This window comes from Nelumbo lutea, chromosome 4, assembly GCF_056320005.1.
Source record: "Nelumbo lutea isolate HS-2025 chromosome 4, American lotus-T2T, whole genome shotgun sequence".
NCBI lineage: Eukaryota > Viridiplantae > Streptophyta > Magnoliopsida > Proteales > Nelumbonaceae > Nelumbo > Nelumbo lutea.
Window position 1 is genome coordinate 7220324 of NC_142687.1, and position 13001 is coordinate 7233324.

General features: G+C 39.0%; 1 protein-coding gene across 1 annotated transcript in view; it reads left to right on the forward strand.

The window, feature by feature from the left end:
* GSL8 (glucan synthase-like 8) overlaps window positions 1-13001 on the forward strand; it is a 105953-nt gene that overhangs the window by 62137 nt on the left and 30815 nt on the right. The window contains exons 21-31 of the mRNA XM_088984436.1: window positions 684-770; window positions 979-1064; window positions 1162-1189; window positions 3024-3121; window positions 3221-3302; window positions 3395-3555; window positions 3677-3797; window positions 6092-6189; window positions 6311-6401; window positions 6490-6650; window positions 6749-6858. Of these exons, the coding sequence (XP_088840562.1) occupies window positions 684-770; window positions 979-1064; window positions 1162-1189; window positions 3024-3121; window positions 3221-3302; window positions 3395-3555; window positions 3677-3797; window positions 6092-6189; window positions 6311-6401; window positions 6490-6650; window positions 6749-6858 (1123 nt within the window). The remainder of the gene's footprint in view (window positions 1-683; window positions 771-978; window positions 1065-1161; window positions 1190-3023; window positions 3122-3220; window positions 3303-3394; window positions 3556-3676; window positions 3798-6091; window positions 6190-6310; window positions 6402-6489; window positions 6651-6748; window positions 6859-13001) is intronic.

The following is a 13001-nucleotide window of genomic DNA, read 5'->3' on the forward strand; positions in this document are numbered from 1 at the left end:
ACACTCAGTTTGTCCTTCTGTTGCTCCTTTCGTGAATGGGGGGACACAGGCTGGCATTGCATCATTGTCCCCCTGTTTTCAGTGCCAGATGCCCTATTGCCTCTTAATCTTTTCCTCTTATAAACCCATTGTAGTTTTACGTGAGGCCTGCCCCCGCCAGACCAAGTTTTAACCTGGAGAATATCTTTGTCACATATACTGTGTTAAGATTTTTCGAACTACGTGATATCTTGTTGATTGCCTTGCGTATCTGGTTCTCTTCCTCTTCATCAAGCTTGCTCCTATGGCCCAGATCAACACCCAATCTTCCTGCCATCACCTCCTCGGATTGAAAGATGCTAAGGCATGATGTTGGGGTGTGGGGGAGGTTAGTTACTACTATAGAAGGGGTTTTCTGGCTTTAATCTGGGGGATTCATGTGTCTAGTTTTCACATGAGGCTTTCTGTTTGTCTTATTTCATGTGTTGTTATCTTGGGTAATTTTTTATCATGTTTTATTCTTTTGTCTTTTTTCCTTACTGAGAAATTCCATTTTACTACAAAAGGAAAATATTTTTGCTCCATGCATTTTGTAGTGTGTTGTTTACTTGACCAAGAAAGATTGTTCTGTTGAATTATGACTTAATGCTTTTGGACATTTACTTATTGTATAGTTTGGTAACCACTTGTCTTGTATTTTCTAGATCTATCTTATGGATATCCATATATGGTACACAGTGTTATCTGCTCTTGTTGGTGGTCTAATGGGAGCCCGTGCTCGTTTAGGAGAGGTAATAATACATTCAATTATTTTGAAATTAATTATGCTTGATCTTTTATAAGTTTTAGTATTGCTGGTTATATTCAGTTTATACTTGTTTATCATTATCCTGAATTCCTAAATAAATAGTTTTGATTCTTAGTTGTTTAAAAGACCAGCAATGACTTGTATTCTATTTTATCATTGATAAAAAAGACTTAAAATTCTATTTGTCACAGATACGCTCAATTGAAATGGTGCATAAACGCTTTGAGAACTTCCCAGAAGCCTTTGTTAAGACTCTTGTATCTTCCCAGACAAAAAGGTATTAACTATTCATTCACCTAAGAGTGGATTTTGTACCTCCTGCTTTTCTCTTACATTTCATTAGGGTGACATTATGCTTTTTTTTTTACTAACAGGCTGCCCCTTGATAGGCAATCAGCTCAGGTGAGGCTTTATTTTTATGCTTTAGGCTTTGGGGATTGCATTTTCTTCTAGCCATGATGATAATTATGAGTCTATCTGAAGGTTTCATTTAATTTTGTCATGGTTTCTTTATTCCCTTTTCTCAAATGAGACTAGGAAGACACTACCTTTTTGAGCAATTGTCTCAGAAATTCAACTTAAGTACCAAAATTATATTCTATCTAAAGTATTTTTTAAAGAATTCATCCTTTTATTTGGGGGGGGGGGGAGGGAGGTGAAGGTTGTTGTTCTCAAAGGTGCAGCCTACCAATTAGTTCCCTCATTTCTGGCCTAACTGAATCAGTTGATAGGACACAAACAAGCTTTGATGTCTTACATCCCCTTTAACTTGACTATTGGATGTCAAGTTAGTAAAGTCTATAATATAGCTGGACAAAGGTTTAGTCTAGGTTTCTAGGATCTTTGGTCTCTGGTAGGGTGGCTAGGTCTTTATGGACCTATGAAGTATCTTATCCAACAAGTGGCAATGTTGTAATATCTTTATAAATGAGTTATAAGCCTCTTTAATCCTAGAGAGATTTAAGAATCTACATGTGTCTGCTAACTGTAGATGCATCTCCAATCTTAGATGGTTAGTAAAGGTGGCAAATGCATGGGTTAGATGTGGATTGAAGGCCAACCCATCCACCAACCGCCCATATTTATTAGATGGTTGCATACTGCATTCTAACTGAACCCACCCATGTTGATGCATGTGAATATTTAGTTCCGTGCAATTACATTCTTATTGAGAAAAAAGATTCTCAGTTTCTCATATAATGCCACATGGCCCTATCAGGTTTGTTCAATCCAAACATTAAAATTAGAGTTCATTAAAAAGTTAGAGAGAGAAAGTAGATAAAGAGAAACAAGAGAACACAGGGAGAGGAGAGAGAAACATAGGAGGGAGGAGAGAGGGATATAGGAGAGAGAAGATAGAATAAGAGGGAGAATGGGGAAGAGAGAGAATGGGTGTAGAGGAGAGGGAATCAGGAGTAGAAAGAAGAAAGTGAATTGTGGGGATAGAGAAACTTGGGGGAAGAGAGTGGAGAATAGAGAATAGGTATTTTTATGTAGTACCTTCACCTAAAAAAAGTAGGAGAGGGAAATAGTGAGGAAAAGTAGGAGACAGAAATAAGAGGGAGAATGGGGAGGAGAGAGAATGGGTGGGAGAGAGAGAAGTGAGAGGAGAGGGAATTGGGAGTAGAGAGAAAAAGTAAATTGCGGGAATAGAGAAAATTGGGGGAAGAGAGTGAAGAATAAAGAATAGGTATTTTTATGTAGTACCTACACCCAAAAAAAATCATGTAGTACTAAGAAACCTTCTTTAATGTGGATGGCCAAATAAATACCCATAACCCAACTCTTTTTACTTGACCCAATGGGTGACTAAACCCATATTGAACTCACATCTTTAATGGGTGTTATGAGAGTTTTTAGGGACCATGAAGGGAAAATTATTTGATGATGTATAGGCCTTGTATGTATTTTGTATATTCTCTTTGAAGACATTTTTTTCTTAGGTGTTCTCTCAATACCATTTTCTCCTTTTGTACATCATTTCAATATTTTTTTTGCTTCTCATCTCAACCAACCAAGAAAAAAATACAGCTGGATGCTTTATCTATGTGGTACGTCCACAGGTTCCATTGTTTTATATTTTGCTCACTCAACTAAGTCTTATCCCAACTATATGGGGTCAGCTACATGAACCCTGTTCTGCCATTCCGCTTTGTTCAGTGCTATTTTCTTTATTTTGTAGTTAATGTAAATGTTTTCTTACCCATTAAGGATGAACTGTTGCATGTTGATTTAGGACTCCCAGGACATGAACAAGACATATGCAGCTATCTTCTCTCCTTTTTGGAATGATATCATCAAAAGCTTGCGTGAAGAAGATTATATTAGTAATCGGTAAATCATGTATCCAAGCATGTTTCTAGTAGAGCAAGGGTTCTTTGGTACTGTTAATATTTCTCGTTATTTGTTCTCAGTTATTTCTCCCCTTTACAGTGAGATGGACCTGCTCACCATCCCAAGTAACACCGGAAGCTTGAAATTGGTTCAATGGCCTTTGTTTCTTTTAAGCAGTAAGGTATTCTTTCTTGAGGCATTACCTTTCACTTGTCTTCACATCTCAATAGAAACTTCCTTTTGTTGCTAATAACTCTTTTCTCAATCTTCCAGATCTTTTTGGCTTTGGATTTAGCTGTGGACTGCAAAGATACACAGGCCGATCTATGGAAGCGAATATCTAAGGATGAATATATGGCCTACGCTGTTCAGGAATGCTATTACAGTATTGAAAAAATTTTGCATTCTCTGGTTGATGGTGAAGGGAGATTATGGTATGAATCTTTTGCTATTTTCTCTGCTTCTGTTTGTCAATGTATGCATCTGGGTCCAAATCCAATTATGTTTTGTATGGTTTGGAAATTATGTACTTGACTCATTACTTTCTGAATGTAGGGTTGAGAGGATCTTCCGTGATATTAATAACAGTATATTGGAGGGCTCACTTGTTATAACATTAAATCTCAAGAAGCTTCAAGTGGTGTTAAATAGGTTTACAGCATTGACTGGGCTCCTGGTATTTATTATCCTTACTTGTATTATCCTGTTCACTGTTTTTTTTTATAGGAAATTAGCTTAGGAGTATTGTTGATATTCTACTTGGTGCATCTGAGTATCTCATGCATTATGTATATCAGGTTATTGCTTATCCTAAAAAACAAATTTCCTTCTTTTCTTTCCTTCTTGGGTATGTAATCAATCCTCATTCTCCATATTCTTTTCTCCTATCACTATGAGGCACTTGGTGTTTGAGATTTGTTGCCCCTTTTGCCTTTGAAATGATTCCTGGTCCTTTTTTTGTTTTTTTTTTCAATAATAATTTTCTTGTAAGAGTGAGCATAGTCTATAGGTGTAAGTTGGAGGAAATTGCCCCATTATCCATGTCTTTCCAACAAAAAGTGAGTGAAATGCCCGCTTGGAGCTAACCAACAGGACTGAGGATTCAAATCCAGTCCTGTCATAACAGTTCACAACAAAGGCAATTTTTTATTGTCAAAAACAACAAAATACCACCTTTGCATATATTCACCCATCAGGGTTGAAAAATGCCAGTTTTTCAATTCTGATGCAGGTGTGTGAGTGCGCATACTTTGCGTATATATTCACCCATCAAGGTTGAAAACACCAGTTTTTCAAGCCTGATGCAGGCACATTAGCACGTGCGCTTACGCGCATTACACACATTACACGCAGGTGTGTTATGCACCTGCATATACATGCATACACATGTATACACATGAATCCTTCTTCCATGCATTATTGCTATGTGGTTGCTGTTGTTTCTTGCGAAAGAGCTTTCGCTCTCTACCTTTTCATCTAGATCTTCCTTTGCTTGGGAAGAGATGTTTGTGGAAGGATTAATACCTAAGATTTTTTGTAGAAGAGGATCATACTTTCTTCCATACTATTGGGTGAAGGTCAGGTTTGGTTTGACGCTTGCCTGTGCAAACCCAACCCATTGGACATTGTAGCACTGGATAGGAGGGGATGGGTTCGGTTGGAGTGACTTCAGGTTGGTTTCAGTTGATCAAAACTTATAGTCAAACCTGACATCCTTACATACCCCTGCATTGTATGTTACTATGGTGGCCTGGCAGCTTTGGCACTAATTTTTGGGATATTCAACCCAAGTCCAACTTGACCCAACCAAACACATAGGATACTGAACTAGCCCAACCCGTCCCATATATAGTACACCTATATATTCATCCAAGATTATCAATACAAGTGTTTCAATGCTGCAATTTCAGTTGGTTGGCTTTGGTTTGGGTTCACCTCAACCTGAACCTATCCCAAAACCCAATTAAGGCTGATCCAACCCTAACTTGATAGGTCTGAGTCGATGTGGTTTTACTACTCAACTCGATCCACTGACATCCCCAACTATCTTCTTGAAAATTTGATACCAGGGGGAATCTTGTAAGGTTGATTTGTAGATTCATTGGATTTCTTAACAGTTGACTGTATTTATTGATGGTCTTGCAACTTTTGCACCCTATGTCTGATTAGTTTTTTTTTAGGGGTTGAGCTGCCTGTCTATGGTTTTTGTTCATTCTACCTCTGCATGCATGGACTATTTTTGACATAGAATACAATGCCATTTTACTTCCAAAAAATGATTGAAATTAGTAGGATTAATTAATTGATACAAGACAATATCAAATGAACATAGTGAGGGATTATGAGCAAGGATTAGCATAGGACCAGGCAAACACGCCCCTACCCAAGCATAAGAAAAGATAGGGCCAGGCCTGGGTTAACATGCAGGCCCATTTTGGGCTGGAATCAGGCTGATTTTTGCCCAGCCTGGCCTATTGATATTATATGTTTTATGTATTAAACAAAAGATGATATCAAAGCTGACCTTTGGGCTGGAATAAGGCAAACACACCCCTACCCAAGCATATATGTTCTGTATGTTTTTGTGCTAGATATTGAGATTGAGTCTGTTTGTCAACATATTTTATTACATTTACTTAATTATATATGCCATATTCCATTTTTATATTTGTATATTAGTGCGTATTAATTCATTATTACCTTGAGTTCATGCTGATCTCAAACTGTTAAGGCCCAGCAATGCCCATCCTTAATTATGAGTGAATTATACTCTTTATTGGTGGCAAAATGGAAACTAAAGATAAAGTATGCATAAGTTATATTGAAAGAAATTACAAGGTTTCAAAGAACCAAAGGTGCAGAGGGAAATGCTATACATGTGGCCCAAAAAATTAGTAAGTTAATTGGCTTGGTTTTGATGTAGACATGATCAAATTAAATGTCATTTCTGTTCTCTGTTTTCTGTGACAGATTCGAAATGAAACTCCTGAATTATCTAGAGGTGCTGCAAAAGCTGTATATGACGTGTATGAAGTTGTTACACATGAGTTACTGTCATCCGATTTAAGGTACAGTGGAATACTTGCAAAATAATTGATCAAATATGTTCTCTCTCTCTCTCTCTATCTCTCTCTAAATTCATGTAATGCAAGCTTTCAAGAGTTCATAGTGAACCTTTGCATCATTCAGGGAACAATTTGATACGTGGAATATTTTAGCCAGAGCTAGAAATGAAGGTCGTCTATTTTCCAGGATAGAATGGCCTAAGGATCCAGATGTTGTATGTATCTTCTTGATCTGTTTTGTACATTGTTATTTATTCTTCAATTGCATTTAACTGAATCAATTAACTGATTTCCTAACCACAGAAGGAGCAAGTGAAGCGATTGCACCTACTTCTCACAGTGAAAGATTCTGCTGCTAATATTCCCAAGAATCTTGAAGCAAGGCGAAGGTTAGAGTTTTTTACAAACTCTTTATTCATGGAGATGCCTTCAGCAAAGCCAGTTAGTGAAATGATTCCTTTCAGGTATTTACCAGAAAATGAATTAATGGAAATATGTGTTTTTGTTATTTTTATGGTCATTTTCTGATGCTTTTCTAATTTCTTGTTTTGTTTGAGCATAGTGTCTTCACCCCATACTACAGCGAGACTGTGCTCTATAGTTTGTCTGAATTGCAAAAGGAAAATGAGGATGGAATATCTATTATTTTCTATCTTCAGAAGATATTTCCAGGTAAGTTTTATTCTCAACTCGGTACATAAGCTGATTTCCCCTTCTGTAAGGAATGCTATTGTTTCAAGTAATTATTATTTTATACCTGAGTGCTGTCAAGTCTGTTATTTTCTTATTTGACATTTGGATTACCATGAATTCATTTAACTTGTTGCCACAGAAATCACTACAAGATAATGCCTTGTTTAGTGTTTGTCCATGTACACTAATGAAAATCTGAAACCATCCCCTAAAAGTTATAAAATTGGAAAAGGATATTGTGATATTGGATTTTTTGAATTCGTTCTGATGCTATATCTGTGTTTGCCAATCTTTCTTTCCTTTTATTACTATTTTCCCCATGCTGATGAATTCTGTTATCTATCACAAAATTATAGAAAGAAGGATGTTATAGAATTGGAAACACCAAAACATCCAAGACTTCAAAGTTCAAACAGCATGGTGTTTCATCCTTTTATTTCCAGGGAATGTTTCTCTTCTTTATTTTTTTTTTATAAGTAAAATAAATTTTATTAAAAAGAAAAAATAAGTTACAAAAGAAGGCAACAATTCATCACCCGAGTACAAAGACCAATTTTCAGATTAGAGAACATTCCCCACATTACATATCTGATAATCCAGGACCTCTCCTAACCTAAAACCCAAGTCTTTTTTTTTCTAGTTGATTTTACTCTGGAAGAATCAGCAGCCAATCTATCACTAATCTACCCACAGCCACAACCATCTTGTCCAGGCTGCAAGCTTTGTCTTCAGAAGTCCTTCTGTTCTTCTCCTTCCAAATGTTCCAGCAAATTGATGGGATACAACTCCATAACATCTTCACCTTCTTACCCCACTCAGCCTGGGCAATGAAGATGAGGGACTAAAACCCAAAATGTAAGAAGGCACCATTTATTCCATTGTTGATTGAATGAAGCATGTAGCATGCACCACTGTGATCCTTGAGGATTAGAGCCAACAATAGTCATTGCTATAGTTCTTGTGTCTCAAGAATGTTTTGGTTACTGTTGAACCCTTTGTGTGGCTATATAAATTTCTTTGAAAATTAATATGTATTCTTTCATTTCATCATCATCATCCAAGCCTTGTCCTAAATCCTAACTAAATGGGGACATCTACATGAATCCTGTTTTGCCACTCTGTTCTATTCAGTGCCATATCCATCATTAAATTATTGGTGCTTAAATCATTTCTTATTACTCCACCCAAGTCCTTTTTGGTCTACCCCTAGCTCTTCTAGCCCCTTCAACTTGTAACAAATCACTTTTCTAACAGGTGTTGTAGATGGTCTTCTAACGTCACCAAAGCATCTCAATCTACTTTCTCTCATTTTATCACCGATTGGAGATACTCTTAGGTTTCTTTGTATGACTTCATTTTTGGTGTTGTCCTTCCTAGTTTTACACGCATCCATTTATCACCTGTTGAACCTACCAACAGAAGTAAATCTGCTTTTTGGTCTGTCTACTTTTATTTGGCCCACAAAGAGAGGGAGAATTATGTGGAAATGTAACAGAGCAGCTCTATCATGGATTCTTTGGGAAGAAATGAAAGCAAGAACATTCCAAGAAAAGGAGAGAAGCCTTTCGGAAGTCAAGGAGTGTGTTTTGACAAGGGTAATACATTGGTTGAAAACCTTGGATGCCTTCCACCTTTTTCCTTTTCTTTGGAAGAATTGGTCAGTGGCTAATAGCTCCTCCAAGGATAGTATTAATGTAGCATGGGTACCTCCTCCTGAAGGTTTTGTAAAGCTTGTTGTAAGGCTTATTTAATTGTTACTTTATAGCTGCTGTTAGTAGGCTGACTTCTTAGGATACTGTCAGTTAGTTACTTGTCTTTTTTCCTTATTATTTTTAGTTCTAAGATGTGCCGCTAGGGGCATACTTGTAATTTCTATTCCTTTATTAAGTTAATATAAATAGAAGACTGGCGACAGCCAGTAGGATCTTTTTTTCTCTCAATCGTACCTCTCTTTCTCTTCTCTTTTTCTCTCTCTCTCTCTCTCTCTCTCCCACTCTCCATAAATCATTACATGGTATCAGAGCAGGTTTTCTGGGCTGTAAAAGACCTACGATCCCTCCTGTTTTGAGCAAGGTCTCCTTTAAAAGTTTTGGACGTGGAAGATAGGGAAACCCTAGTAGATTTCTGGTGGAAACCCTAGCAGTTTCTGGCGGCAGTTTCTGTGGAAACCCTAGCAGCTTTCTGGCGGCAGTTTCTGTGGTTTTTTCCTTGGTCGTAATACCAAGAAAACCCTAGTCGGAGAAGGGCGATGCTGGTACAGACTCCCTTCCTCTGTTCGATGCTGTGAAGTCAAGTTCAGGTTAGCATCTTTATACAAGTGCTGAACAGGTGTGTTTTTTGTTTCAGTCTTCTTTGGCCGATGGTGTGTAGGGTTCATTCCTTGGTTATATAGGTATTTGTTTGGATGTTGGATGGTTAGACTGTATGAACTACAGTCAGATTGATAGTAATGTCTGTCTTGGTGGTGTTGAACTGATTACCGGGCTGGTTTAATGACTGGTTGTGTTGACTGAACCTTCTCAGAGTTGTTTTCAGTAGTGTTTTTTTGTTCTCTTGCTCACATCCTAGAAGTAAATTCTTTGAGGATTGGTATTCTGATTGTGGCTGCAGTGTAGTTGGGTGGTGTTTGGATTGTTTTTCAGTAGTATCTGATGGCAAATTATGAATCAGCTTCATCGGGGGCTACACCAACATGCAGCACAGCGGGTATGGGAGGTGAAAACATGTTTTTTCCCATGCCAATTACCCCTTTAAACGGTCTGAACTACCTGGAGTGGCTAAGAGCGTAAAACTCTATGTAACAACAAGGGGTAAAGCTGGTTACATTAATGGAAGGGTGAAAGAACCCAAGGGTGAGACAGCTGAACATGATAGGTGGGACCAAGAAAACAGTATGGTGATGTCTTGGCTCCTCGCAGCCATGGAACCTGATGTGAAGAACTTTATGTGGGCAGACACCGCTAGTGAGATCTGGGAATAGGCCAAAACTACCTATTCTGAGCAGAGGCATTATGCCAAGGTTTACTAGTTACAAGCTGAATCCTCAACATGTAAACAGGGAAACCGTAGTTTGTCTTTTATATTATTCGGCCCTTACCTCCATATGGAAAGAATTGGATCATTATCAAGCTATAGAGTGGAAACATGATGATGATACTAAGGCCTATAGGAAGCTGGTCTCTTAGCAACGTGTGTTTGCTTTCTTGTTGGGACTGAACCCTGCATATGAACCGTTGAGGGTACAGATCCTAGGAAGCAAAGAGTTGCCTACGGTTCACGAGGTGTAGTCCCTTGTTCAATCGGAAGAAAGCAGGCGGAATGTAATGGTTAGAGCTGAGGGGGAGCAACAAGTTGCTTTGGCTGCAATGAATAATAACTCCACGGGAAAGAAAAGTGACACTAAGAAGACTGATGATAAAGATAAGTTGTTTTGTACCCACTGTTGGCGTTCATGACATACACGTGACACTTGTTGGGACATCCACGGGAAACCCAAGTGGGCAACAAAGAATCAAGAACAGGGGAAAGGTCAAGGTCAGAAGAAAATTAACACAAGATACTCAGGTCGCCGGTAGTACTCAGGACCACCCTAATAAGTCTGACCCCAAGGAAGATTAAATGAATTCCTTTAGAGAGCACCTAGAATCTTATGGTAGGGCTTTGCGGCAAATGGACAACTCAGTCACTGGTACTCCCTCTACTTCATTTGCATCTACTTCAGGTAATATGGGTTCTGCATTTCATGTCACTCCCATGGATTCCCCTTGGATCATTGACTAAGGGGCCTCCAACCACATGATCGGTAAGCCGAACTTGTTTTAGTCTTATAGCCTTTTGTTAGGAAGGGATAGAGTGAGACTTGCAGATGATTCTTTTTCCTCCATTGCAAGCCAAGGATCAATATCTCTTCCCCATGGCCTTAACCTGAATTGTGCACTGCATGTCCCTCAACTTCCTATAAATTTGCTTTCAATTAGTAGCATTACAAGCTCCTTGAACTGTAACGTGACCTTTTTTGCTGACTCATGTGTTTTTCAGGACCTAACTTCTGGGAGGATGATTGGTAGAGGAAGCCTAGTGGACGGTCTCTACATTCTCGACAACAAAGCTAGTCTGTCGGTGTCATCCTCAGAGTCACATAGTCAGTCAAATAAGAGTCAATTTTTTTTTTTTTGTGGCATAGTCGTTTAGGTCATGCTTCTTTCGAAATAATAAAGTCTTTGTTTCCAGTTTTATTCAAGTCATGTTTAGTGTCAGAGTTCATGTGTCGAACGTGTCAGTTGAGAAAACAGTGTAGAACAATTTTTCACTCAAGTAATAAAAGATCAATTGCTCATTTTCATGTTGTGTATTGTGATGTATGGGGGCCTACCAATGTAATCTCTGAGGGTGGATATAAGTACTTCATCACATTGATCGATGATTACTCTCGCTATACATGGGTAATTCCTATGCATAGTAGAGATGAAGTTCCAAAGATAGTGAAAGAATTCCAGAGGATGGTGTTTACGCAGTTCCATGTTGAAATACAGATCTTCCAATCCGATAATGCAAAGGAATACTTCCATGGGGAGCTCAATGAGTTCTTTGCCTCCCACGGATCTATTCATAGGAGCTCATGCGCTAGAACACCACAACAAAATGGTGTTGCAGAAAGGAAAAACAGACACCTCCTTGAGGTAGCTCACGGGATGATGTTACACATGAATGTTCTAAAAAGGTTTTGGGTGGATGCTATACTTACAACTGCTTATGTCATCAATCACATGCCCTCCAAGGTGCTGAACTCCATGGCCCCTCATCAATTAATGTACCCCCAGTCTCCTTTATTTTCCATCCCCATGAGAGTCTTTGGTTGTCGTGCCTTTATCCATGACTTGTCTCCATCCCGAGGTAAGTTAGACCCTCGGTCAATTCCATGTGTCTTTCTGGGGTATCCCTCCTCTCAAAAAGGGTATCAGTGCTTTGATCCAGTTAGTGTAAGTTTTTTGTGTCTATGGATGTGTCCTTCTTTGAGTCTGAGCCATTCTTCCCTTCTTCTCCTCAGGGGGAGAGTAGTAGTGTGGAAGAGGAGAAGCAGGTTCAGGTATCTCTTCCTTCTATTCCGGACCTTACTCCCTTCCGTGTCTTCCAACGTACACGTCGTAGAGATCAACGGTGTGATAAAGATATGGTGTAGCCAAACACGGAGCAACCGACACCATTAGACTCCCAGGAGGTAAGTCCACCCCAGGAGGTAAGTCCACCCCCTAACCCTGCTCCTACTGTGGATGACCTTGACATTCCTATTGCCCAATGAAAGGGAGTCAGGTCATGCACTACCAAACACCGTATTACCCATTTTTGTCTCCTTTGATCACATTTCCCCCTCATACCCTGCCTTCCTATCTGCAGTTGATTGCATCCCTATTCCCAGAAATGTTGCAGAAGCCTTAAAATGCCCTGAATGGACAGATGCCATGAAGGAGGAGATTAATGCTCTTCACAAAAACCAGACTTGGGAATTGGTGGATCTTCCAAAGGGGAAAGACGCTGTGGGATGTAAATGGGTGTTCATGGTTAAGCACAAGGCAGATGGAACAGTTGAAAGATACAAAGCAAGATTAGTAGCCAAAGGGTACACACAAGTATACGGGGTTGACTATGATGAGACTTTTGCCCCAGTGGCTAAGATGAACTCAATTAGGGTTCTCCTGTCCTTAGCTGCTAATCTTGATTGGGAATTGCATCAACTAGACATAAAGAATGCTTTTTTGAATGGTGACTTAGAGGAGGAAGTATACATGGTTCAACCCCTTGGATTCTGTGCCAAGGGGAGTGAAAATAAGGTGTGCAAGCTGCGAAAGTCTCTTTATGGCTTAAAACAGTCTCCCAGAGCCTGGTTCAGTAAATTTCACATGGCAGTTCAACAGATGGGCTTCAATCAATGTCAGTCTGATCATACACTCTTTGTGAAGAGATGTCAAGAACAGGTTGTTGTATTGATAGTATATGTGGATGATATCATCATTACATGAAGTTGGAGCTCAAAGATACAGAACATGAAACAATTCCTTGCATCTAAATTTGAAGTGAAAGATCTAGGCCCCCTGAAGTATTTCCTTGGGATTGAAGTTGCTCGC